The sequence below is a fragment of the Myxine glutinosa genome, chromosome 8, assembly GCF_964187855.1.
Source record: "Myxine glutinosa chromosome 8, kmMyxGlut1.1, whole genome shotgun sequence".
Classification (NCBI taxonomy): Eukaryota; Metazoa; Chordata; class Myxini; order Myxiniformes; family Myxinidae; genus Myxine; species Myxine glutinosa.
In genome coordinates this window covers 3356571-3383721 of record NC_136268.1, presented here as the reverse complement: position 1 = coordinate 3383721, position 27151 = coordinate 3356571, and the positions used below count along the sequence as shown (strand labels likewise).

At 42.9% G+C, this 27151-nt stretch overlaps 1 protein-coding gene across 1 annotated transcript in view; it reads left to right on the top strand.

The window, feature by feature from the left end:
• The window catches only part of NELL1 (neural EGFL like 1), a 486584-nt gene that overhangs the window by 405663 nt on the left and 53770 nt on the right, over nt 1–27151 (top strand). Inside the window, exon 18 of the mRNA XM_068124016.2 lies at nt 10266–10442. Within this exon, the coding sequence (XP_067980117.2) occupies nt 10266–10442 (177 nt within the window). The remainder of the gene's footprint in view (nt 1–10265; nt 10443–27151) is intronic.

Below are 27151 nucleotides of genomic sequence, written 5' to 3'. Positions count from 1 at the left end.
CCAGGCTAAGCGGAAACTCAAGGCAATGGAGGATAGGAGGTTATCACACTGACTGTGAGGAGATGTCGTTGTTTTTATTCCTAGTATGTTGGTTGTTCTTGTTTTCTGGATCCACAACAGGGGAACATGGAAGAGCGAGGAGACAGAGGGTAAAGAAGTAACGCACTGACAGTGGCGCATCAGGTGGATGCAACAAGCAAGGGAATGAGGGGAGAGGATGGGTGGAAACAGTCCACTGCAAATAAGAGAGTTGCATTAGAAAGGGTTAATGGAGGGTAGAAAGAAATCATGGTTTGGGGTGGAGAATGACATGAGAGAGATGCGGTTCTGATGCCAACTGATATCCCTGGATGAAAGAGTGCAATCGAGCCACCTTAGGACGGTGATTCCACAAACAGGATAACAGAGGAACAAGAGAGTAAGGGTGTGTGGTAATTCTGGATTTCAGGAGTTTATCCAGAAGGGAGTTAGTTAGTGTGCACATGCATGGATCATAAATAAGCTGGGGAGAGTTGGATGCCTGATAGAGCAGAGGGAGCAAAAATGGAGGTGAGCTGGTTTAAAAAAAAGAGGCCACAAACCTGTCTGCGATGTGACAGAAACCAGCCTAATAGGCCTACTTCTGCTTCATCACGAGATGCCAATAATGTTGAGAGTTTTAGATTCCACAAAATCCAGAAGAAGTAGATGTGAAGTACCGGGGTCAGCCTATATGGGAGACCACTACTCCATTAAGCAAGAGACAAAGGTCTTGATGTCGGCAGAGTTGTTTTGCTTTTTAAAGGTTTACTTGGAACGACAGAGGATTCCTCGTCTGCAACTTGCTTTGGAGGCCAGCCTTGCTCTCAGGTCAGTCCAGGTGAACTCATGGTTGATGGTGAGGCCTCAATTTCCAAGGGACTTTGAGTTGGTAACCATGGAAATAGACAGGTGGGTTCATTCGACCATCATAGCAACAGGGTGAAACTGTGAGATTTTGTCAGGATTGAAAGACACGTTCCATTTGTCAAATCAACATTCGCCAAAATTCATGTTGTTTTTAAATTTGAAAAAACATTGAACATGTAATCAGAATGGAAAGCTGAACTGTGAAAACCTTTAATAAAAAGTCATTTTTATATCTATTTGATCTGATCAAAGGGTTAATCCTGAATTGTCAGCTTCTCCTTCCTTCCCACAGTGGTTAACATACTTCAATCCCTCGTACTGTTGTCATTACAAAAGGAAAGAGAGGGTTTCCCAGAGCTTTGGAAAGGTCGCTTATGTAGATCAGGAACAAGACAGGGCCAAACAGACTTCCTCTCGTCACTCCATCCTCCACTGGGAGAGGAGCGGAGAGGGTACTACTGATTGCAATGTGTTGAATGCATGAGTTCTGGAAGTTGGAAATCCAGGTAAAAGGTGGCCAATACTTTCCTTTTTTGTGTGTTGGTGTCCTTGTGATGCTTCCTTTTTTTAAACAAGTGGTTGATTTATTACCCTGTAATATAATTAAAGTTTAACTTGTGATTCAATTTCTGCTGTTCAATCCAAATTCCATTATTATTGGCCACATCTCACACCATGATGGCTCTTTGAATGATTGCTTGCGTAACTGAAAAGCCAATTGGTACACTTTATGGTGGGTAAGCATCCATCATTGTGTGTCATTCGTTGTTGTCTCCATATGTGGGTTTCAGAAGGTGGAACGGAGTCCTCCCATATCTCAAATTATCCACCTCTGTTTCAGTAAGGGATCACGATTCATGGACCAAGCTGAGAGGTTTTGGTGTCCTCGGAGTTTTGTTCCAATGACTCTTTTCAGGATCGTCACTGATCCCTATACAGCGTCCAACTGTTGCTTGTTTGTGTTAATGTTCCCAGGGATGGTTTGTAGGATCTTTGTAAAGTTCTTCTTTATCAGTCCCATTGCTCCAGTTATCACTGGCACATTTTCGTTGCTCTTCAGCTTCCAAGATCTTTTCACTTCATTTTTGAAGTCTTCATATTTGGTCATTTCCTTGATTTCTGCATCATTTAGACCAAAACCATGGGGTACTGAAACCTCAATTAGCAATTCCTTTATTTCCTTTTTGTTCCTGAGTACAATGTCCAGACACAGTGCTTTGTTTTCTAGGTTCACACTGGTTGGGATCATCAGGTCATACGTGAGCATTATATCCTTGTTTTCAATGATGTGCCAGTGGATTACTCTACAAACTTTGTTGTGTCTTTGTGTGTACAGCTGTTCTGATAAGTTGTTTTCCATCCCGATAGGAGGTGACTCCTGCTTCCTGTTTCTACATGTCTGGTTCACTCAGTCCCACCATCTTTTTTCTTTGACCATCCCACCACTCAGTCCTGCCAGTCCCGTTGTTGATGCCATGTCCCTGATCTTGAACATTTATAATGATTTGTTCTCTGTCCTAATTGAGCTGTCCTCTTCATAGCCATTCCATTGAGCCTTTTTTTACTCTTTCCATTCCAATCTGTCCAACTCTTTTTTTCATATTTTCCTGCTTTTTATCATTCTCCTAGTTGTCAGTGTATGTATGTAAATCTGTTGATATTTCGTCTTGCATTTTTCTCTAGCCTTTTTTTTTTTCCCAATCTTTGGAGCTGTAGTGTGCGTGTGCATGCATGCGTGTTTCTGTTTATTACTTTTTGCATGCACGCATGTTTATTTATGTCAGTGTACATTTGTGTTTCCTTCTTCAATTGCTTCTTGGGTGTTTCATTTATACTCGTTTGTATGCACATGTGTTTGTTTTTATTTGTGTCTACTTGTATAATTGAGCAAGCATTGAAAGTTTCTTAAAATGTGGTTGAAAGAAGACGAAGAAAAGTTGTAATTTTTTTGTTCTTGTTTTTATGAATGGAACATCAACAACAGAATTAAATTTTTATTTGGAGCCAATGCCAGGAGACGTATTTGGCAAAGAAAAGGAAATTGTCGTGTTTGCTTTGACGAGAGAAAGGTTTTTTGGGATACACAGTCGAGGCTTGTGGAGTAGCTAGAACATCAAATGGATCAGGATGTAACAGGACAAAAGGAACAGCACAAAGAGATGGGGAACACAGCAACAGCAGGGAAGAGGGACAAAATTGAGGAAGACTTGGGCAAATGAGGAATAGGGGAGGATTGACAGGTTGGACCAGATGAATACAGAAGCAAACCCAGGAAAAATTGGAGACTTAGAATGAGGTGGACTTGGAGGGGGCAGGGTAAAAGGGTTAGAAAAGGTCATAATTCAATTATATCTGCACTGTACAGCATTGATGTAAACGGTGTTCCCAAAAAGCTTCGAATCTATTAATATTCCACTCGCTAAGTAATTAATCGCCCTTCATAAAATGTATTAAATCAATTGCAAAGAATGCTTTGTAATCCTTTGTGAGTACTGGATACACATTTTTTGTTTTTCCACCAAAAAAGTGGGGTGGGGGTCACATATAATCCCCCATCCCCCATCGATCAACGCCCAATATTGTTACACAACCCAAGGAATATACACACATTTTCCACAAGCACATCAGATAATGAGTGACCACAAAAACGGGTACCAATACAATTTAATTTACCCTATTTATTACCTCCACCCCAAAGGTGGATGGATGTTGTGTTTTCACCCCTGTTTGTCTGTCTGTCTGTTTGTCTGTGAGCACGATATTTTTAAAAGGGTGGATGGATTATCACAAAACATGGTGGATGAGTTGGATCCGTGAAAAGAACAAGCTGATTCGATTTTGGATCAGGTCCGGTTCCAGATCCGGTCTATCAATGTGATACAAAATGTAAACTGTTCAGCCTGGCGGAGGTATGTGCTCTACTGAGTGTCGTTCGAGTTTTTATTTCAAAAGAGTAAAAAGCCCATCAAAAATGACGGGTTGGAACAGTTTGTTCGACAGTGCAGCCTCATGAACGTGCCAAAGTTTGAAGCCTCGGCCTAGTGTTAGGTTGTCTTGTATATTTCTTATTTATTAGACACCCTAGTGAAATAAATGAATGCTCGTTTTACTCTGTGCACGTTGCACATCATGTGCAGCGAATTTTACCTCCATGCACCTTGTGTTTATTGTACACCGCTCCTTTCCTATGCCATCTCCAGGTGCTGCATGACGTCATTGCCGGGCACAAAAGGGGGGCCCGGCAATGATGCGCGCTGAAAGGGAGTACTCAGTTTTCACTCCGGTTTCTTTCTTGTTTGTTTTTTTGTCCAGGCGATATCTCAACCGTCCTTTGAGTTAGAAAGCTGAAGTTTCGGGGTTTTTTTTGGTTTTTTTAAATCACTTCTGTACACCGCCCTTGAGGCTCGGTTTGCAAGCCACCATCTACAATTCCAATTGAAGAGACATACTTACTCTTTTATGCAAAATGTTTTTCGAGTTTGTTTTATCCTCAAAAATAGACCTTAGTGAACACACATTTGTGTTAAAAGATCGGCCTTTATTTATATCCTATCCATATGAAGTGGGACAGACATCTGCACAAACACACAAACTGATTGTGTTTTATATGGTACATGACATGTTCTTTCGTACATATTTGCTTCACATGATGCACGATCACAATGGCAATTTTCAGGTGAATATTTTTAATGTCATTGTCGGCCTCGATGCTGCACACGTTCACACTTGCATTCAAAGAGGAAAATTCTTTATTACTCTGGCATATTCGGCTGCAATGATTGAATGGATTTTGTCAGTTATTGCTGTTTCGAGATCATCTATAGATCATCGAAAGAGATCACCATCTCTTATCCAAAACCTTGATCTTTTCTAACTCCGTTAATACACCCCAAATCCACCTTTTTCAAATTCAGTTTTTCTTTCCTGAAACTCTTCGTAGTGTCCATTTGTTATATACCGTGCACCTCCCCCCCCCCCCCCCCCCCCCCCACTCCAGCCCTCTCCCTTCCACAGATCCACCACTCTCCGTGTTATCTACTGTTGTTGTGCTTCCCTCTCTCTCTCCCCCTCTTGTCTCCCGCTCACTTTCTTATATATTTTTTTGTGTGTTTTCTATTGATGTCTTTATGTTTTATGTGTTGGTCTTACACGAGCTTTGACTTTGTATACAAAAAAAAAATGATTGTGGCCTTCCTCAGTAGATGTTGTATTTAAAGGGGAACCCAAACGCTCCGACAACCTTAATGCTAATCTATCCCTCAATACCCTATAAAATACACGACCGGTCAAACGTTTTAGAACACCTCAATTTTTCCAGTTTTTATTGAAATTTACGCAGTTTAATGTCTCAATGTACTCTTAAATATAGCATAGAACAAATAAACAATTGGGGTAAAAAAGAAATCATAGAATCATTTTGTTTAACAAAATTTAATTTAAATTTTTGACTCAGCAAAGTCGCCACCTTATGCAGATATAACCGCCGAACACACTCGTAGCATTCTTTCTACAATGGAAATCGAATATTGTTCGGGAAATTCTTCCCAACACTGTTGCAGAAGTTCCCACAAATGTGTTGCACTTGGAGGTTGCTTTGCTTTCACCCTTCTGTCCAGTTCATCCCAAACCAGCTCGATGGGGTTTAAGTCTGGAGACTGTGCTGGCCATTCCATGATTTGAAGCCGACCGTCTTGTTCTTTTCCTCGAAGGTAGTTTTAACATAGCCTGGAGGTGTGTTCAGGGTCATTATCTTGCTGTAGGATGAACCCCTGACCAACTAGGCGAATACCATAGGGTATTGCATGGCGCTGAAAATGTTGTGGGAGCCCTTTTGGTTCAAGGTGCCAGTCACTCTGTGCAAATCACCGACTCTGGATCCAGCAAAAGAGCCCCAGACCATCACGCTTCCTCCTCCATGTTTGACAGTTGGTGTCACATACTGAGGAACCATCCTTTTGCCTAATCGATGGCGTACAAAAACCCTGCGTGATGAACCAAATATTTCAAATTTTGATTCATTGGTCCATAAGACCTTCTTCCAGTCTTCAGTAGTCCACTGGCGGTGCTTCATGGCCCAGGCAAGCCTCTTTTTCTTATTTTGCCATCTTAGCATTGGCTTTCTTACTGCCACTCGACCGGTCAAACCTGCAGCTCGAAGTCTTCTCTTCACAGTTGAAACTGAGACTTGTTTACTTCAACCAGTGTTAAGCTGTGCTTGAAGCTGTTGTCCTGTGAGCCGCCTATCACGCAAACTGTTGACTCTCAGAAACTTGTCTTCTGATTCTGTTGTGGCTTTGGGTCTGCCAGACCTCTTCCTGTCAGTTTCCTCCAGTTTCCAATACACTACTTCCTGCAGTGCAATGTTGTCCAAATAACGCTTCAGAGGGTGTAATAACAGTCCGTTCCAATACTGCTTTATACAGACAGGGGGTTTGTAATCAAGTAATCAGCAGAGGTTGGGACACCTATAGGAATTGTTTGCATCAACCTTCAAGGCTTAATTTACTTACATTGCTGCATAACAGCTGAAAGTTGTTAACCCATTACTTGTTCCCTGAAGAAGGCCTTTTTACAATATAACTGTGCAATTTACATTATTTCCCCGTTTTTGCTAACCTAAACTTTTTTATTTAACCTCGACCAGTTTACTGCTTACCTTTGTACCATTTCAGGTTATTCATTGGACTTGAATTGCTTAAATTTCAATAAAAACTGGAAAAATTGAGGTGTTCTAAAACTTTTGACCGGTAGTGTATATATGATGTCTTTTTCCCATTTGCGATTTATAAAGTCGGTAATTTTGTGATTAAAAGTCGAAATCTTCTTCTTCACTCTTAGCCAGACACTCAGAAGTCGACCACCATTTTCGTACTGTCTACGGGTTACATTGCAGTACTATTTTTTTTTTTTTTTTTTTTTTTTTTTTTTTTTTTTTTTTTTTTTTTTTTTTTTTGTATACAAGATCGAGGCTCGTGAAAGAAGTCAAACGGCGAATAAATTTCGATTTTCCCCAAATATGCCTAATCGATGCAACCTTGGTGGTCATAGTAATACAAACTGACATCGTTTCATGCTACACCAATGGCCAAAATACCCTAAGTTTGCCTGAAATTGGACAAGGTTTGGCCGAAATACCCGAATGTGTATTGGGCCCACAATAAGTTCGCTTTTGTGCTTGAAACACTTTACAGAACACTCTTATGAACCAAGAGAGATGGCTAAGGATTTTGTGATTAGCTGCCACGATTGAGAGAGGATGCCATCCCCATGATTAAGTGGAAGAAACAGCCATCACTCGAAATTGTAAGACGATCCAGCACCACACCCCCTTCCGCAATCCCCCCCACAAGCCCCATCAGCCATCACCCCCAGTCTCCCACAATACCCACCACCACCTCACATCCCCTCTCCCTTTCCACCATCCTCCCAGAAATCCCCATCAACCATCACCCTGGAACAATAGCCACCACTACCCCACCCCTCTCTTCCCCCTGGCACTACTACTCCCTCCACGGGAGTGTGGAGATCGACATGGCACAACACAACACAGCACAGACACGGCACGATACAGCATGGACACGACATGACATGGCACGACACAGCACGGGCATGGTATGACACACACGGACACGGCATGACCACAGGCACAAATATCGTACCTGGAAAGCAGGAAACAGGATGAACCTGTAACATACAAGACAACTGGTCAGCCTGCGACGGTGGAACAACGCATTTGTCACCCATTTTGTCGGGGGTGTCCAAGTGTGCCTGGGCTGTGTCAGCTGTCAGTCGATGATGGGTATTTCTGCTGAGGTAATATAACTGATTCATAAATTAATACAAAATCTCTTATAAACTGTCAATTGAAAGGAAAAACAAAACCTACCAATCTGTAGTGAACATACCACCGGCGTTTTCATCTTCACTAACACCTCCATTGTCACCATCTTTGTCTGAATCGCTCACTTGCTTCACTAACACCTCTATAATTCCCCTGAAAGCGTTTCCATCACTAATTTTGCCTCCAGTAGTTTCTTCAAAATTCCACTGATCAGCTTCAACATACTGAGAACCTTCAGAGTTGCTAATGACGGAGGAATCAGTATTGGAATCCGAGTTCGACATGCACGGTTTCTCTGTGTAAGCCGCCATTAGGGTGAAGGTGGATTCTGAGTGTGACGTCACTCATCAGACAGCTTCGACCAATATTTTTGGGTTATGGGGACAGAGCGGACAAAAGCACCAATCTTTCTCCAGGTGCTTGTTAGACCTATAGCTTTAATTTTTTGATAGGTCCCATTATGCTAATTTATGCAAATTACATGTATTTATTAGTACCGTAGTCATTGAAATTGTAACTTACAAGGTCAAAAACTGTATGTAGGCAATACTTTTTGCCTGTGTGTAATCACTTCTCTAAATCATGATTAAATTAAACTGTCTGAGGTTATATTTCATGATTATAATGTTAATTTATGTAAATTACATGCATTTTTCATGTATTTATAGGTATTTTCTTCAAAGTGTAAATTACCAGCTCTAAACTTTATGCAGTGAAATTTTTTCTGGGTGTTTAACATAAATGATTTAATTCTCTGTTAAAATCAATTCCCTTAGGCTACATATTTATGTTAATTTATGCAAATTATTCATTTCTCATAGAAAGATGCCAATGTACATGTAGTACTATAAAACACCTTTAGACAAACTCGCTTAGTAAAACAAATATCCCAACAGTGTTGAATTGACTTTCGGATCTCCCAACATAGACTTCAGGTAAAGTAATATTGCTCAACTCTGTGCGTTGCCTCTCCCCCAAACGTCCTCTCAAATTAGTTAGTACATGTAGCACAGCATCCCTACCCTACACTGGACTTCGACAACAGTCATTTCAAGCGAATAGAGCTTTTCACTTTTGTTCTCTGTGACAAGACCAGCCAGCTGAGCTCTGCGAACGATGCCCGCAAGGAGATGTTCTGCCAGGAATCCATCATGCCACCGACTCAGGATGCCTTACTGCGGCACTTGGAGCGGACTGTGTATCAGGCTGGGATCCGGAGCACCAGTCATCTGAATCAGCAACAGACGCCAACCCCATGTCATGGCGCTGGACATTGGACAAAGACAGCCGGTCTTGTCTTCCAGTTTGGACCACTCTACCTATTGCCTCCAAAGCCTGCAATGAACTAGTCCAGTGTGGCTGCAAGAGCATGAGAGGCCGCATTGGCAGATGTGCTCATAAGAAGGCCGGATGGACGTGCACCGAGCTTTGTGGGGTCCGCAAGTGTGAAAAGTAGATTTCCAGAAGGCATATCAATTTGATTTTCAGTTATTATCCTCCATGTGTAGGTTTAAGCTGCCAATCTCCGAGCTATGATCCACATTTTCTTTATCAGTAATGCATGTATCATATCACTTGATATTGAAACATCAGCGAAATACGAGACATTTACATTACATTTGCATAAATTTACATAAAAATTACATTTTAATTTAACTGATCTTAAAGCAAAGCTTGCAATATGAATTATCTGAATAGAACAAACATATCCAGTCGAAAAAAAGAAAAGCTCACAATTAAATCATTCCAATTAAGTTGAAAATGCAATTAAATGCCCAAATTTGCATAAATTACCATAAAACTCATGGAAGGCATTCATCAATTCATCCTTAACATTGCAATATTATTTACCTGGGCCAAACACGTTCATGCACACACAAAAAAGAAGCTACCTATATAATTTAGTGTTGAAATACCAGAGAATGTGCTTAAAATGCATATAATTTGCATAAAGTATCATTTTAATCATAGTAATCAATGACAGAATTTGTGACACATATTATAATATTAATGCTGTTGATATATAAATGACACCCAGGAAAAAAATTGGTACTTTTGTCCGTTCTGTCCCCATAACTCAGTTCAACTGCCTGACGACACTGAGCGGTACAGGTAATCTATATTGGCCCTTGTACTACCTGGCGAAATCGAAGATCCACACGAGGGCTTTTTTCGAAACTTTGTGATTGAGAAAAATTAATTTCCCCTCAAATTAGACCAGGATTCATGATTTTGAATGGAAATTTGCGTTTGGGTTCCTCTTTAAGCATCTAACCCTGAACTTGGTTTGAATATTCTTGAAGGATTTTGTTATCAGGTAGACTTATACTGAAAACAATTTATGTTTAGTTGTCCATGGTATGTTGAAAACATGGGGCTATGTCGACCAAATCAAAGTCTGCAGACTATACACAAACTCCACTTTGCACACCTGTGAAATGTAAGAGGATATCATTGGTATGTTGGAGGTTATTACAGGTACGGTTGGTGCCGTTCATTTTGTACCTATGGTATCTGCCTGGGTGTGTGAGAGCAGAACGGGAAAGTGTTCTGCCGCCGTACCGTGTGCGAGTGTGAAAACCCCAATGTCGAACGATCCTGCTGTCCGGAGTGTGACGGGCATCTTGCCAAGCAATGCCACCAGCCTGGCACCGCACGTCCTCACCGCAGTGGCGAGATCTGGCTCTCTGGGTGCCAGCGTTGTCACTGCCTGGTGAGTCAACTTTTACCCTTCAACCAGTTTTGTAGGTTTCTAATTGTAGGAACGTTGTTGCATATCAATATACATGTGTGATCAATCTTATTGTTACAATGATGTTTTTTTCATGAATACTGTTCTTCATACTCTATCCGTGCACAGCCTTGTGTTGGCTTAGCGGCTACGGTGCTGGGTTGGGATCCTAGGATCCTGGGTTCGAATCCCGGTCATCACTGAATTAACGCCAGGGGGGTTGACTCAGCCTGTCATCCTTCAGAGGTCGGCAAATTGAGTACCAGTTCACTGGTAATTCCCTGTGTGCCGCAAAAGGCGACGAACAGGGTTAGCGGCAGGAAGGGCATCCGGCCATAAAACATTGCTTCAAAAGGGGGACCGCGGTGCCCGGAAAGGGCCAACCTCTGCTCTGCGGGGAAAATGGCCTCTAAAGGTGGGGTTTTTTATTCTATACTCTATCCATGCCTTTGTCATGTATCAAGAAACACCATTAGGTTGATGTTTGAGCTGAAACTAGACTCATTCAAATTCCTTCACACCAAGTTTGAGTGTTCTATCATCTGGAAGAGTTACTTTGGGAGCAATATTTAAGATGTTCATCTGAGAAGATGTAAGATCTGGAAGAGTATGGCACATCAGAATCAGAATATGTATGTATGTAGATATATACAGTGTATATACACATTGGCATGGATCAACTCGCTACGCTCACCTCACCGCACGTCGTCAGTTGTTTAAACTGAGGATAATGATGACCTGACTGAACTTGAGTTGTGCAGTCATCATTTTCACCAATCATAACACAAACATTTATTTTGTACAAATGTATTTATAATATTAGTTATATTATTTATTTGTAATCTAAAAAGGTCCAAGTGGTCTAAAGCTCTAAATGGTCATGGGTCCAAGCTGTCTAATCTGTCTGAAGGGTGTAAGCCTGTAAGGGGTGTAAATGGCGTTAAGGTCTGAGGGGTCGAAAGGGACTTAACGGGTGTAAAGGTTTAAAGGTTCTTGGGGTCTAAAGGGTATAAAACGTCTCAGGGGTTAAGGGATATAAAGGTGTATAAAGCATTGAAAGGGTCTTAAAGGTCAAAGCGGTCTTAAGGGTCTTGGGGGTCTTAACTACACAGCTGAGTAATCTTGCCACACCATGGTATCGAGCCCCCCCCACCCCCCGCCCCCGGGACCCTCTTGTTAGCTGTCCCCTGCAGAGTAGGAGACGGGGTTTTGGAATCACTTCTGTGTGTCTGTCTGTCTGGCTGTGTGTCTGTGTATGTGTGTGTCTATCTGGGCCATAACATTTTTACCATTTGAGTTTTGTCATCAAATGTTCACCAAAGCTTTATTATGATAATAAGGAAAAGGCAAACTGATAAATTTTATCAAATGGTCAAAGATCAGCGTCACGTAAAATCATCGATTTTCATCTAATTCACATGAAATTTCAATTTACCTTTTGAGTTTTGTCATCAAATGTTCACCAAAGCTTTATTATGATAATATGGAGAAGACAAATTAATAATTTTGACAAAATATCAAAAGGTCAAAGGTCAGTGTCACATAAAATCAATTTTCATCCAATTGACCTGAAATTTTAAGAATTTGCATATCAGGTCACTGAATTGGTTCACTAAACAAAAGGTAGGAGTCGATTGGTTTTTTAGCCGCGTCGCAGACGCTGCTAATAGAGTGCCCTCTGCTGTTGTTGTTGTTCTTCTTGTACTTCTTCTTCTTCTTCTTCTTCTCGTTCTTGCAGAGAAGACAAAACCTCAAAGCTCCACCCATTCTGGGAACCATAGCTCCACCCATTTTGGGAGAGGCTTCATATAAACAAATATCCACCATTTTATTAACTCGCATAGCTTTGAGGCCTGTTTTGTAGGCCCGTGGTGTCTTGCTCTCTCACACAGTTTTATTTCAAATCAAATTCGATATATCATTTCATTTTTCACAGGCGCTAACATAGTTTTAGACTCGGTTGAAAAAAAACGGGAAGAAAATCCGATGAAAGTTGCCCTTTACAGAATGAAATGAATTCTCAAAGGCCTGTAACTTCAAGTCCATTGAGATTTTTTTTTTTTTAAATCGCGGCATGGTCAGTCATACACCGCCCGAAATAACAGACGGGAAAATGCCGAGATATATAAAAAATTCGTCCATTTGATGACAATCGTCACGATGAAATATTTAATTTATACGTCGTCACAATAATGTGGAGAGAGGAGCATAGCTTCGTTCACGTGTCGCCACATACGGGAAATTGCCGAGATTTTTTTTTTTTTTAATCTCGGCATGGTCAGTCGTACACCGCCTGAAATAACAGACGGGAAAATGCTGAGATATATAAAAAATTCGTCCATTTGATGACAATCGTCATGATGAAATATTTAATTTATACGTCGTCACAATAATGTGGAGAGAGGAGCATAGCTTCGTTCACGTGTCGCCACACACGGGAAATTGCCGAGATTTTTTTTTTTTTTAATCGCGGCATGGTCAGTCATACACCGCCTGAAATAACAGACGGGAAAATGCCGAGATATATTAAAAATTCGTCCATTTGATGACAATCGTCACGATGAAATATTTAATTTATACGTTGTCACAATAATGTGGAGAGAGGAGCATAGCTTCGTTCACGTGTCGCCACACACGGGAAATTGCCGAGATTTTTTTTTTTTTAAATCGCGGCATGGTCAGTCATACACCGCCTGAAATAACAGACAGGAAAATGCCGAGATATATTAAAAATTCGTCGCCACACACGGGAAATTGCCGAGATATATTTTCACTTTGCACAAAAATAACATCAAGTAATCGAATCAATAGGAATGTCCTGTGCCTATAACATCGACGTTATAGGCACAGCTGCATCTAGGCATTGTGTAACATCGACGCGGCTTTTGTTTTAATTAAAACTTTTTGTACTTGTTTTTTTTTAGATCAAAAGGACAAAAGTCAAGTTTGCATAAAATTGTCTTTTTTTGTCCAATTGACGTGAAATTTTAAGAATTTGCATATTGGGTCACAGAATTGGTTCACCAATCAAAATATAGAAGCTGATTATTTTTTTGAGCTCTAAAGTCCAAAGGCTACCGTGCACGATTGTTTTTTTGGAGATCTAAAGTCCAAAGGCTACCGTGCACGATTGTTGTTTTTTTTTAGATCTAAAGGCCCCACTAACTTCCTGTAGAGTGTAAACACTACCTCTTTGGATTTATAATTTATCCCCTGGCTAATACAACCTAAAAACAGAATAACTTTACGTTTAACTGCTTTGCACGGTCCTGTCTGATTCCCCCACCCCTTCCCCTTTCCTCCCCCCTCCCTCCCTCCGTATATAGTCACACCCCCTCGATCGTTCCCTGTTCCCCTGCGTTACATGCTCTAACACTGCTCCTTACTACATCATGTAATCCCTATTTTCATTGGTCTTTGCATTCCCCTGAACCTTATATTCCTGTACGTTAAACTGCATCTGCCAATCTTTTTCCCAATCTAAGACAGACTTTCCTAAACGTGATCCCACGCTCTGCTATCTACCTTACACCCAAGCTTTGTTTCATCTGAAAATTAAATAATATGTTACATTTGCTGCCCTCCAATCCTCTAGAAATTTTTACAAAATAATTAAAAATAAAAAGGTGAAATGTCTCGAGTCAATAAGTACTCAACCCCTTTGCTATGACATTCCAAATTGTTCTCAGGTGCATCCAATTTCCTTTGATCATCCTTGAGATGTCTCTACAACTTGATTGGAGTCCACCTCTGGCCAATTCAACTGAATAGACATGATTTATAAAGAAACACACCTTTCTATATAAGGTTCCACAGTTGACAGTGCATGTCAGAGCAGAAACTCTACCATGAAGTCTGAGGAACTGTCCATATAACTCCGAGATAGAATTGTGAGGAGGCATAGATCTGCGGAATGGTATACAACAATTTATAGAGCATTGATAGTTCCCAAGAGCACAGTGAGCTCCATCATTAGGAAATGGAAAGAATATGGAACTACCCAGACTCTTCCTAGAGCTGCCCGTCTGACGAAACTGAGCACCTGGTCAAGAAGGACCTTGGTCAGGGAGGTGAACAACAACCCAATGATCACTCTGACAGAAATACAAAGTTCCTTAGCTGAGATGGGAGAACCTGCCGGAAGGACAACAGGCTCTGCAGTACTTCACAAATATAGGCTTTATAGGAGAGCTCCCATGATATGAAAGCGAAAAAGGCACATGACAGCACGCTTGGAGTTTGCAAAAAGGCACGTGAAAGACTGAGAGCATGAGGCAAAATATTCTGTAGTCTCATGAGACCAAAAATTCAACTCTTTGGTCTGAATACAAAGCGCTACATCTGGCGGAAACCGAGCACAGCTCATCACCCATCTAATACCATCCCTACTGTGAAGCATGGTGGCGGCAGCATCATGCTATGGGGTTGCTTTTCAGTGGCAGGGATTGGGAGACTTGTAAGGATAGAAAGAACAATGAATGGAGCCAAATACAGGAAAATCCTGGAGGAGAACCTGCTTCAGAGTGCAAAATACCTTAGACTGTGGCAAAGTTTTACATTCCAACAGGACAATAACCCCAAGCATACAGCTAAAGCAACACTGGAATGGCTTCAGAACAAGAATATGAAAGTCCTTGAGTGGCCCAGCCAAAACCCAGACTTGAATCCCATTGAGAATCTGTAGAAAGACTTGAAGATTGCTGTTCACCAACGCTCCCCAATCCCCATCCAACTTGACAGAGCTTGAGCAAATCTGCAAGGAAGAATGGGAAAAACTCCCCAAATCCAGATTTGCAAAGTTGATACAGACATACCCAAGACGACTCGAAGCTGTAATCGCTGCTAAAGGCACTTCTACGAAATATTGACTCAAGGGGTTTGAATACTGTTAGGTTTGTGGGGGTAAGTGATGACATACTATAGTGGAGATAGGGTTGTGTAGTATTAGCATGGACTGTGGACGCAAAGGAGACATTTTGATGTAATTAAGCAGGGAACCTGTGAGCATAAGGTTGTTTATGTGTTCTTCACACGGGGGGTGAAGACATGCTAATTAGGTTGGGTTTAAGGATAATTTCCCCAGTGTGTGCTTCTCCCTGTGATCAAACCCCTACGTTTTTATGGCTGGCCATCAAAAACAGCTCCTTTTAACCAAGAAACACCACCGCAGACAGTGCCGAACATTCCCAATTGGGCTAAACCTCACCCCACCACCATTGACAGGTTCCGAACATTTACGATCGGCAAATAAACCCAGCCTCCGAAAGATCGTAACAGGCAACTAAGCCCCGCCTACAGGACCTAATAGGGCAAAAGGCCACGCACCGAGCTTTTGCAATTGGTCTTATGACGTCAGAGAGCGAAGGTTCGAGGAGGAGTTCAGAGGAGGAAGACGTCTCTTTGTCCCTCTCGCTCTCGTTCTGGTTTTTGGTTGCGAGCGGTCGCTTTTGTCTCGCGTGGTTCGTGAGGAGAACTTTGCGGAGCTTTGGGAACTTTTGCAACGTTGCACGAAGGGGTGTTGTTGAACTGTGGTGCTCTCAGGGAAGCTGGAGCCGCGTTGCGTTTCGGAGTGAGTGGAGAACGAAGCATGACTGGCCAAACAAATTGCCTCACGTTTGTGGCGCAGTAGAGAGAGACTCGGCGCCAACGTTGGCGCTCTTCCCGCGTGAGCGGCGTCGGGACACCTGGTACTGCCGACTTCATTCAAAAGCCTCGTGGACCAGAGCTGAGACTGTTTATTTTCTGTTTATTGTTTATTTGAGACTGTGAGACTGTTTTTTTTTGTTTGTTTGTTTGTTTGTTTTTTGTATACAAGATCGAGGCTCGTGAAAGAGCGAACATTAATCACACAGAAAGACAAACCGACACATAAAACATACAACATCGGGAGCGGTAGACAAGATGGGGAGAGAGGGGGAAGGACACAAAACACAACATTTGAGAGCAGGGACCGAGAAACATAGAGACATCGAGAGATCTGAGAGAGGGCGAGGGCTTTGGGGGGGGGGGCATGGGAAGGGGGCGGTGGGAGAGGTATAAAACATATGGACACTGCCAGGACTTCCAGGAAAGAAGTTGGAATTTCAAACAAGGTGGATCTGGGGTGAATTAGCGGGGGTAGAAAAGATCAAGGTTTTGGATGGGGGAAGATAAGAGATGGTGGTGAACAGCTGTTTTAAAGACCTGGAGGGAGGAGTGGGATTGAAGGGAGTGAGGGAGTTTGTTCCAGAGGCGGGAGAAAAGAGGAATGAAAGAGTGAAGGTGAGCAGAGAGCCGAGATTTCGGCAGTTTAACCATCAGAGGGTTGCTGGCAGATCTTGTGCGACCTGTAGGAATATTTGGGGGACAGAGCACAGAGAGAGCTGGGGGTGCAAGGCCGGAGAGGAGTCGGTAGAAGACAGAAAGACCACCTACCTGCCTGCGGTGAGTGAGTGAAAGGCCCTCAGAGATAGCTTCATCGCGGGAGATTCCAATAATTCTGAAAGCTTTGGTTTCAACAGCGTGAAGCCGAGCTAGGTGTGAGGCAGGAGCACCGGCCCATAGGGGAGAACAGTATTCCATTGAGCTGCGGATGAAAGCCTTGTATGTGGTGAGGAGCTCAGGTGTGCCGAGGAAGGACTTCGCACGACGGAGGATGCCCAGTCGGCGACTGGCTTTGGAGGCCAGCTTGGAAATGTGGTTTTCCCAAGAAAGATCATGGCAGATAGTGAGACCCAAAATCTTGAGCGACAGAACTTCTTGGAGAGGATTGTTGAGAAAGTAGATGGGAGGGTTGTCCAGTCGATCTTTTCGGAGAGACATAGTAAGAGTGTGAGATTTGTCAGGATTGAAAGACATGTTCCACTTGTTTGACCAGTCTGTGATTTTGTCCAGGCCTTCAGAGAGTGAGGAGGCAGCAGACTGCCGATCTGAGGGAAGAGGAATGGAGCAGCAGAGAGTGGAGTCATCAGCAAAGAGATAGAGAGGATTTTCAAGAGAGTCAGAGAGATCATTGATGAAGACCAGAAAAAGCACGGGGCCCAGAACACTGCCTTGGGGAACTCCAGCCTGAACAGGAAGAGGAGATGAGAGAAACCCATTCAGGGCCACACGTTGACGACGACTAGAGAGGAAGTCCGCCAGCCATGCGTGGAGATTTCCATGGATACCAAAGGAGGAGAGTTTGGTGAGCAGAGCGGGGTGCCAGACCGTGTCGAAGGCACGTGATATGTCGAGGGAGACAGCTCTAATTTCCTGTTTGGCATTGAGGACCTCCATCCATTGTTGAGACAGCAGAAGCAGCATGTCCAGAGTAGAGTGACCTGGTCTGAAACCAAATTGATGATCAGAGATCAAGCCATTGGAGAAGAGGAAAGATTTCATATCCGAAGCAATGATGGATTCCATGACTTTGCTGATAATTGGGAGAAGGCTGATTGGTCTGTAGTTGCTAGGATCTGTTTTTGCACTTTTTTTGTGCAAAGCGGTGATGTTGGCTGATTTCCAAGCAGATGGCAGTTTACCTTGAGCAAAAGAGAGGGTGAAGAGAACAGAGAGAGGGTGAGATAGAGCAGCAGAGCAGGATTTTAGGACCCGTGGGCTGATGCCGTCGGGTCCAGTTGCAGAATCAGAGTCGAGGGTTGACAGAATTTTATGTTTGACAGAACTGTTGACAGAACTGTTTATAAGACAATTTATTTTATTTTCTTTATCTTTCCCCTTGTCTGTTTTTGTGTCTGCATGGAGGGTCCCTCAAGTAGGACTTTTAACTATTTTACTCCAACCTTTATTTCGTCTTTGATTTATTTTTATTAAATTAATTGTGTTGCATTTTCAATTGTGTGTCATGTTTCTCTGTTTGTGGGTCCGAGGATAACCCATGTGGCGGCCGTCGAAGTTAAGCACTTTGGTTCCATCCCGCTCGTGCCAAAAAGGTACCACAAATTTCCGGCTTGTCCGCCTCAGAGTTAAAACTGTTCGGCTATCTGCCACCCATGATCTTAATCACCGGTGACATGACAATACGTATGTAAATTGGACATTGCTGTATTTATTTTTAATTATTTTGTAAAGAAAAGTCTAAAAAGAAAATTCCACTTTGACATTATGGGGTATTGTGTGTCGATCAATGACAAAAAATCTGATTTTAATCCACTTTAAATTCAGGCTGTAACAACAAAATGTGAAAAAAGTCAAGGGGTGTGAATACTTTCTGAAGGCACTGTATATTTGTACAAGTCTGACTCCAGTCCTATTGGTTTTTTTCCTGATAATTGCCTTCTGTTTATCCTTAATAGTACCCCTCATGTACCTGTCCAACTACCCTTGTCTCCTTCTGCCTTCACCTTTCCTCCTCATTGGAATATACTATCGCATCAGGGGATCCTCTAGCACAGACCCTCTGTGCTGTAGGTTCAAGACCTTCATGAATGGCCAAACGATCCTGCAAGTTACTGCAAGCTGACAGCACTTGCTTATATTACCACGCTCTAATAGCGGGGATATCAACTAAAATTTAATATTCCTCAAAGGCCGTTCAAAGTTAAAATGCGTTCCGAAACTGGTGGTTGGTCCAACTGTGTGGGAAGGCAAGAGGCATGAAGACTTTTGCTATGATTCATAGGGTTTATTATGACAGAATATGGGGGAGGGGGAGAGAAGGCGGGACATGATAAATAGCGGAATAGGCCCAGCAGTGAAAAGACACACGAATAAGGCATCACATGTACTTATTAAACAAATGAAATTATAACCTTTTTTTGACTCCAAAATGAACCGTTATCCTACACATGTGAACAAAGGGAAAAAGGTGAGGGCTTGAGGTAGGCATTGCCGGGTCTGACCACGAGAATTGCACCGTGCAGGCTGGTTGGGTGCAGGGCTGGAGGTGTTAGGTGAGATGGCTTTCACAATCTCTCAAGCAGTCTGCACCAAAGGAGCGTTCGAGAGGCTAGGTGAATAACGAGAGAGAGAGATAGATGACGTCTGTCCACGCACATGCACAGATATGTCTTTTAAGCCCTTGAAGCCTGCCTTCCAACTCGTGGCTGGTCCTGTGGTTGGCTTTTCCACCACATGGCAATGGCGCCTTAATGCATGTCCCGTCTCCATCACAGGGCCCTCTGCAGCTCACTGTCATGCTGGGTGTGCAGTTTTCCATGAAGTGGCCACCGGGGATTTCCAAAGCCATCTTGTATGCGCATTTCATTCACCTCAAGTCCTCTGCCTGGCCTCGCCTGTAGACAGGAAGGACACGTTCGTACCCTATGCTGCTTTATGATGGATGGTCACTGACCCTCAATGTACATATTACATAAAACGTATCCCTGACGTGTCCCAAATACAGGTGCAAATATAACCTACTCGAGCACACGGTCCATGCTATTCTTATCACATTCTAGCTATGTACCCTTCCTCCCTTTTCCATGTAACAATACTTACTTACTCTGTACAATGCAAATTTGCTCCTTGAACTTTTCCCATTTCTCTGATACTGATTGGCCTCATATCCTCAAAGGTTACCTTCCTGAAATATAATAGTCTTACTCAACTATCCCAAACTCTAGATGTATCCCAAACACCATGGTATGGTTGCCTGATCTTAAATGCCCCCATACCTCCACCACCTCTACCATATTGGGATCATTATTGAAAAGGATGTCTAACATTGATCCAAAGGGAAGCTCAGATGAATAAGGCAAAGTGTGTAAGAGATAAATACAGTATTTACAAATCAGAATCTTTGGCGTCATTCTCCATTATCAGTCCTTGAAGGAAAAGTTTTAATATTATAAGCAAATCAGACGGTGTGCTGTGGAATGTTTCGTATAATTAGAAGTCTTTCTGAAAGAATAGAATTTTCTTTTGATGAGTTTTGATTTATTGGCTGACAAGACAAGTGAGTTGGTGGCAATTGCTTCTCTGCATGCCTGAGTGTAGGCGGGTAAGCGGAGCCACGAGGGAAGAGCAATGCATCGGAGGAGCATTGCGAGGTACAAAGGGAAGCTCAGACTACACCGACATGCAGTAAAATATGCCTCCTAATAGAGTAGACCATTTCCCTTTCGCCGGATAGCAGGCTTTTTTCATTGGGTCGAGCTTATATGCTCAGAAGAAATGGAGCCCTTGACCTCAGATGATATGGTTTGATCTATTGTGATAAATGTTTCGCAGGAGCACAAGGAGCCAGGTGATTGAAAAAGGGTTACAGAAACTCGAAATATAATTGTAGGAGTTATGTTCTTTGCACAATAATAATAATAATAATAATAATGATAATAATAATAATAATAATATAATCTATATGAACATTTTCAATACTTAAACATTAATCACTCCCACACTACAGTTAAATAATACCATTCTGTTGTGTAGACATTCATAATTTCATCAACAACTTGATTCATCAGCAACTAGTGATCATTGACCTTTACAGCTGGAAGCTCATGTGAGGGGTGTAGAAGATCGATGAACCTCTCCAACGATATGTCTCCCATAAATGAACAGTCAGACCCTGCGATTCGTGGTTCTGCTATTCGTGGGTTCCGCATATTTGCGGATGATAAAATGAGACCTGTTTCTCTATTCTTGGAAAAGTGTCCCACGAATTCGCGGTTCTTTTTCTATCCACGGCCATGTTCAGCAAATTTGCGGTTTTTCGGGGGTGCAAAAAAAAATTTTCACAAGCCTCTATCTTGACACATTTGGAAAACCCATCTTTTACCAGCCGTGCATAAAGCAGCTGGACGTACACAAAAAAAACATCTTCGAGCCGCAGTGGCGTATCTAAGGGGGGGGGCGATGTGGGGGTTATTTGAAAATTCCCCCTGGGCCCCCAATGGAGGGGGGCCCCCAAATGGATCTCAGGATCTGTATTTTTTTAATTCAACAAAAAATCAAGGGAGGTCTGGGAGGCCCCCTCAAAATACCCTGATGTGAATGAAAAAATTTTTTTTAATTCAATAATCGTATGGACCTTCTGCACTCTGCTTATGGGGGCCCAAAACCTTATTTTTTGGCTTGTAAGTACAGGGTCCGGCTGGGAGGTGTGACGATTTTCAGAAAACTCGTACACAGTTATTTTTAGTCGAATTTCAATTTTTATTTTTTTAAAAGACTACATATATAATGCCATTTAATACACTGTAACAAAGACATTTTAAAAATGTAATTCATGTTTGAATTGGGTATAACAATGCAAGTGGGGGGTCTAGCACATGCGTGATGGCTGTTGGTTACTCGTTGTTAGGCGCCATTTCAGTAGCCATGGAGCTGTGGACGATTGAACATCGCGCCTTTGTTGTTGAGACGTTTATTCAAACGGGTAGTTCGGTGGTGCTTACACAGCGCAGATTTCGTACTCACTTCAATGTTGGTCGACGTGGCGCCGTTCCGTCTCGAAACACAATATTGAAGTGGGTAAAAAACTTCAGGACAACTGGATCTGTGAGGCCGGGAGCAGCTCGGGGAGGTGATCGAACCGTTAGGACCCCGGAAAACATCGAAAGGGTTCGACAAGCTGTGGAGGCCAGCCCTCGTCAGTCAGCGGTACGGCACGCTCGCGCTCTACGGATGTCAGACAGATCAGTTCGTCGAATTTTGCACTTGGACCTTCATTATCACACGTACAAAATCATGGTGGTTCAAGAACTGCAGCAGAATGATTTTGTACAGCGGTTTACGTTCGCAGAAAGAATGCTGGAACTGCTGAGGGATGACACTGTTCTCATCATGAGTGATGAGGCGCATTTTCACTTGTCGGGAAGTGTAAACAAGCAAAATTCCCGATATTGGTCAGCAACAAATCCGCGAGAACTCCATCAAAGACCCCTGCACTGCGAGCGAGTCACTGTGTGGGCCGGAATAGTCCGATTCGGCATAATTGGGCCTTATGTTTTCAAGGAAGGCGGACGCACTGTGACAGTCAACTCACAACGTTATGTTACGATGTTGCGTGAGTTCTTACTGCCTGAATTGAGACGACGTCGCATTGACCTCCCTACAGTTTGGTTTCAGCAAGATGGGGCTACTTGCCATACCTCAAGAGAATCAATGGCCTTATTAAGAGAACATTTTCCAGGGCACCTCATTTCAATCCGTGGGGATGTGGAGTGGCCCCCTCGATCGCCCGATCTTTCACCCTGTGACTATTTTTTATGGGGTTACCTGAAAGCTAAGGTTTACATTGAAAAACCACACACTCTTGAGACCCTTTCAGATGCCATGACCAGAGAAATTCGAGCTATTCCACTTGCCATGGTTGAAAGGTCTATGGACAACTTTTCCTCACGTCTGCAAGAATGCTTGGACAAGAACGGCCGCCATTTAGATGATGTCATTTTTCAAACATGAATTACATTTTTAAAATGTCTTTGTTACAGTGTATTACATGGCATTATATATGTAGTCTTTAAAAAATATAATAATTGAAATTCGACTAAAAATAACTGTGTACGAGTTTTCTGAAAATCGTCACACCTCCCTGACGGACCCTGTATAAAATAAATGAATAAAAAGTTCCATACCTAACAATCTCTTTGCGATTTCACTCAATCTATATGCTACTAGATTCCCAATCGAATGTTAAATTTCTTTATTTCAAGTTTATTCGGACCAACAAAACTGTCTTCACGTGACTGTATGTATGTATATATACATATATGTATGTATATATACATACATACATATATATACTAGCAACATGACAATGACACTAAACATACCAGTAAATCCACCAAGGAATGGCTGAAAAGAAAGAAATGGAGGGTTCTGGAATGGCCAAGTCAAAGCCCGGATCTAAATCCCATCGAGATGTTGTGCGGGGATTTGAAACGAGCTGTGCATGCAAGAAACCACTCAAACATCGCACAGCTGAAAGAATTCTGCATGGAGGAGTGGACAAAAATTTATCCCAGTCGATGTCAGAGACTGGTAGACAGTTATAAGAAACGACGACTTGAGGTTGTTTCTGCCAAAGGGGGCAATACCCACCTATTAGAGCCAAGGGTGTACTTACTTTTTCCACATGCGAAATTTGCATTTGTTTATTTAAATTATACAATGGACTACAAAATGTAAATGTTTCATGATATTTGTTATATTATATCACCTTCATCTATCAATATTGTTGAAATGAAGATCAAATAGCTGTATGTTGAAATATGTTGAAAAAGTCAAAACTTTACATGGGGTGTACTTACTTTTTCACGTGACTGTCTATATCTACACAGTCATGGCCAGAAATCTTGGCACACTTGCACCTTTTTCAAATAACTCCCAATTTTCTCTAAAAATAAGTTGAAATTGACAAAAGTATTTCGTCTCCACAATTCTTTATTTCACTGTTTATATTACAGAACATTTGTTTTTGATTCAGATCTTAATATATCAATTTAAATCAGGAAATAAAAAGAAATGGCATTGACAAAATTATTGACACCCTGGACTTAATATTTGGTAGCACGGCCTTTGGACAAAATAACTGTAGGCAAGCGCTTCCTTTAGCCGTGAATGAGCTTCCGACACCTCTCTACGGGTAGTTTCACCCACTCTTCTTTGGCAAACTGCTCCAGTTCTCCCACATTTGAAGGGTGCCTTCTCCCAACTGCTGTTTTCAGATCTCCCCACAGGTGTTCAATGGGATTTATATCTCACTCATTGCTGGCCACTTCAGAACATTCCAGCATTTAGTCTTGAACCATTCCTCCTGGGTGCTTTTTTTTTAGTGTGTTTGGGGTCATTGTCCTGCTGCAAGACCCATGACCTTTGACGGAGACCCAGCTTTCTGACACTTGGTTGAAGATTGTGCTCCAAAATACCTTGGTAATCTCCTGATTTCATGATGCCATGCACACATGCAAGGCACCCAGTGCCAGAGGCAGCATAGCAAACCCAAAACATCACTAAACTTGTGAATCTTGTGTCCCAAACCCATCCCTCTCTGTACCCACTGTACCCAGTCGTACCCAGCCAGCTGCTCCTGGACTCTGTGGCCTTTCCTCCTGACAAGGTGGAAAAGTTTCTGTCAACCCTCGACTCTGATTCTGCAACTGGACCTGACGGCATCAGCCCACGGGTCCTTAAAATCCTGTTCTTCCGCTCTTTCACTCCCTCTCTCTGTTCTCTTCACCCTCTCTTTTGCTCAAGGTCATCTGCCATCTGCTTGGAAATCAGCCAACATCACCGCTTTGCACAAAAAAGGTGCAAAAACAGATCCTAGCAACTACAGACCAATCAGTCTTCTCCCAATTATCAGCAAAGTCATGGAATCCATCATTGCTTTGGATATGAAATCTTTCCTCTTCTCCAATGGCTTGATCTCTGATCATCAATTTGGTTTCAGACCTGGTCACTCTACTCTGGACATGCTGCTTCTGCTTTCTCAACAATGGATGGAGGTCCTCAATGCCAAACAGGAAATTAGAGCTGTCTCCCTTGACATATCACGTGCCTTCGATACGGTCTGGCACCCCACTCTGCTCACCAAACGCTCCTCCTTTGGTATCCATGGAAATCTCCATGCATGGCTGGCGGACTTCCTCTCCAGTCGTAGTCAACGTGTGGCCCTGAATGGGTTTCTCTCATCTCCTCTTCCTGTTCAGGCTGGAGTTCCCCAAGGCAGTGTTCTGGGCCCTGTGCTTTCTCTGGTCTTCATGAATGATCTCTCTGACTCTCTTGAAAATCCTCTCTATCTCTTTGCTGATGACTCTACTCTCTGTCGCTCCATTCCTCATCCCTCAGTTCGGCAGTCTGCAGCCTCCTCACTCTCTGCAGACCTGGACAAAATCACAGACTGGGCAAACAAGTGGAACATGTCTTTCAATCCTGACAAATTTCAGACTCTTACGATGTCTCTCCGAAAAGACCGACTGGACAACCCTCCCATCCACTTTCTGAATAATCCTCTCCAAGAAGTTCTGTCCCTCAAGCTTTTGGGTCTCACTATCTGCCATGATCTTTCCTGGGAAAACCACATTTCAAATCTGGCCTCCAAAGCCAGTCGCCGACTGGGCATCCTCCGTCGTGCAAAGTCCTTCCTTGGCACACCTGAGCTCCTCACCACATACAAGGCTTTCATCCACAGCTCAATGGAATGCTGCTCTCCCCTCTGGGCTGGTGCTCCTGCCTCACACCTAGCTCGTCTTCACGCTGTTGAAACCAAAGCGTTCAGAATCATTGGAATCTCCCGCGTTGAAGCTAACTCCGTGGGCCTTTCACTTACTCACCGCAGGCAGGTTGGTGGTCTTTCTGTCTTCTACCGACTCCTCTCTGGCCTTGCCCCCCCAGCTCTCTCTGGGCTCTGTCCCCCAAATATTCCTACAGGTCGCACAAGATCTGCCTGCAACCCTCTTATGGTTAAGCTGCCAAAATCAAGACTCTCTGCTCACCTTCACTCCTTCATTCCTCTTTTCTCCCGCCTCTGGAACAAACTCCCTCACTCTCTTCAATCCCACTCCACCCTCCAGATCTTTAAAACAGCTGTTCACCACCATCTCTTATCTTCCCCCATCCAAAGCCTTGATCTTTTCTACCCCAGCAAATTTCACCCCAAATCCACTTTTTTGAAATACCAACTTCTGTCCTGGAAGTCCTTGGTGTCCGTGTGTTTTATCCTTCTCCCACCCCCCCCCCCCTCCCCACGCCTCCTCCCCCCAAGCCCTTTCCCTCCCACACATCTCCCTGCTCTCAAATGTTGTGTTCGTGTGCTTTCCCTTCTCTCCCCATCTTGTCTTCCGCTCCCTCCTTTTTATATATTTTGTTTGTCTGTTTGATTTGTTTGTGAAATAAATGTTAGCTCTTTCACGAGCCTCGATTCTGTATTCAACAACAACAACACAACATGCATTTTAAAGGCCATTTTCCCTACTAGAGCGGGGGTTAGCCTTGCGGTCCCCATGACAATCTTCTCCATTTTGCCCTATTTTCTGCATCTTTCCTTGTTAACCCCCTTGCCTGCATTTCTTCTTCCACCATCTTTAGCCAAGTCTTTCTCGGTCTTCCCCGTCCTCTACTTCCTTCTACATTCATTTCCATCACTCTTCTCAACCAGTCACTTTCATCCTTCCTCAACACATGACCAAACCATCTCAACCTGGTTCTCTTCACAGCATCAATCACAGGCTCTATTCCCATCATCTTTCGCAATTCATCATTTGTCTTCCTCTCTCTCAATGATACACCGTCATGATGGCGTCAGGAAGGGCATCCGGCCATAAAAACTGCCTCAAACAGGGAACCATGATTGTCATGGGGCCCGCAAGGCTAACCCTTGCTCTAGCGGGGAAAATGGCCTTAAAACGATCATTCATTCATTTATTCTCTCAATGATACACCACACATCCGTTGAACCATTCGCATTTCCACCCTTTCCAGCCTTCGTTGCTGCTCTACGTTCATTACCCATGTCTCGCTCCCATAAATCATAACACTTCTCACACATGCAGCATACACCTTTCCCTTCAGCTTCAACGACACTCCCCTCATCATCAGCACGCCACTCAGTTCCTGAAACTTCTTCCATGCACATCTCACTCTGGCAACCGTTGCCGAGTCTGAACCACCTTCTCCATTTCGATTCTGTATACAACAAAAAAAAAAAACCTCCTCCATGTTTAACTGCAGGGAAGTTGTTCTTTTCTTTGAAGGCTTCATTTTGTTTTCTGTAAACATAGAGATGATATGCTTTACCAAAAAGCTCTAATTTGGTCTCATTA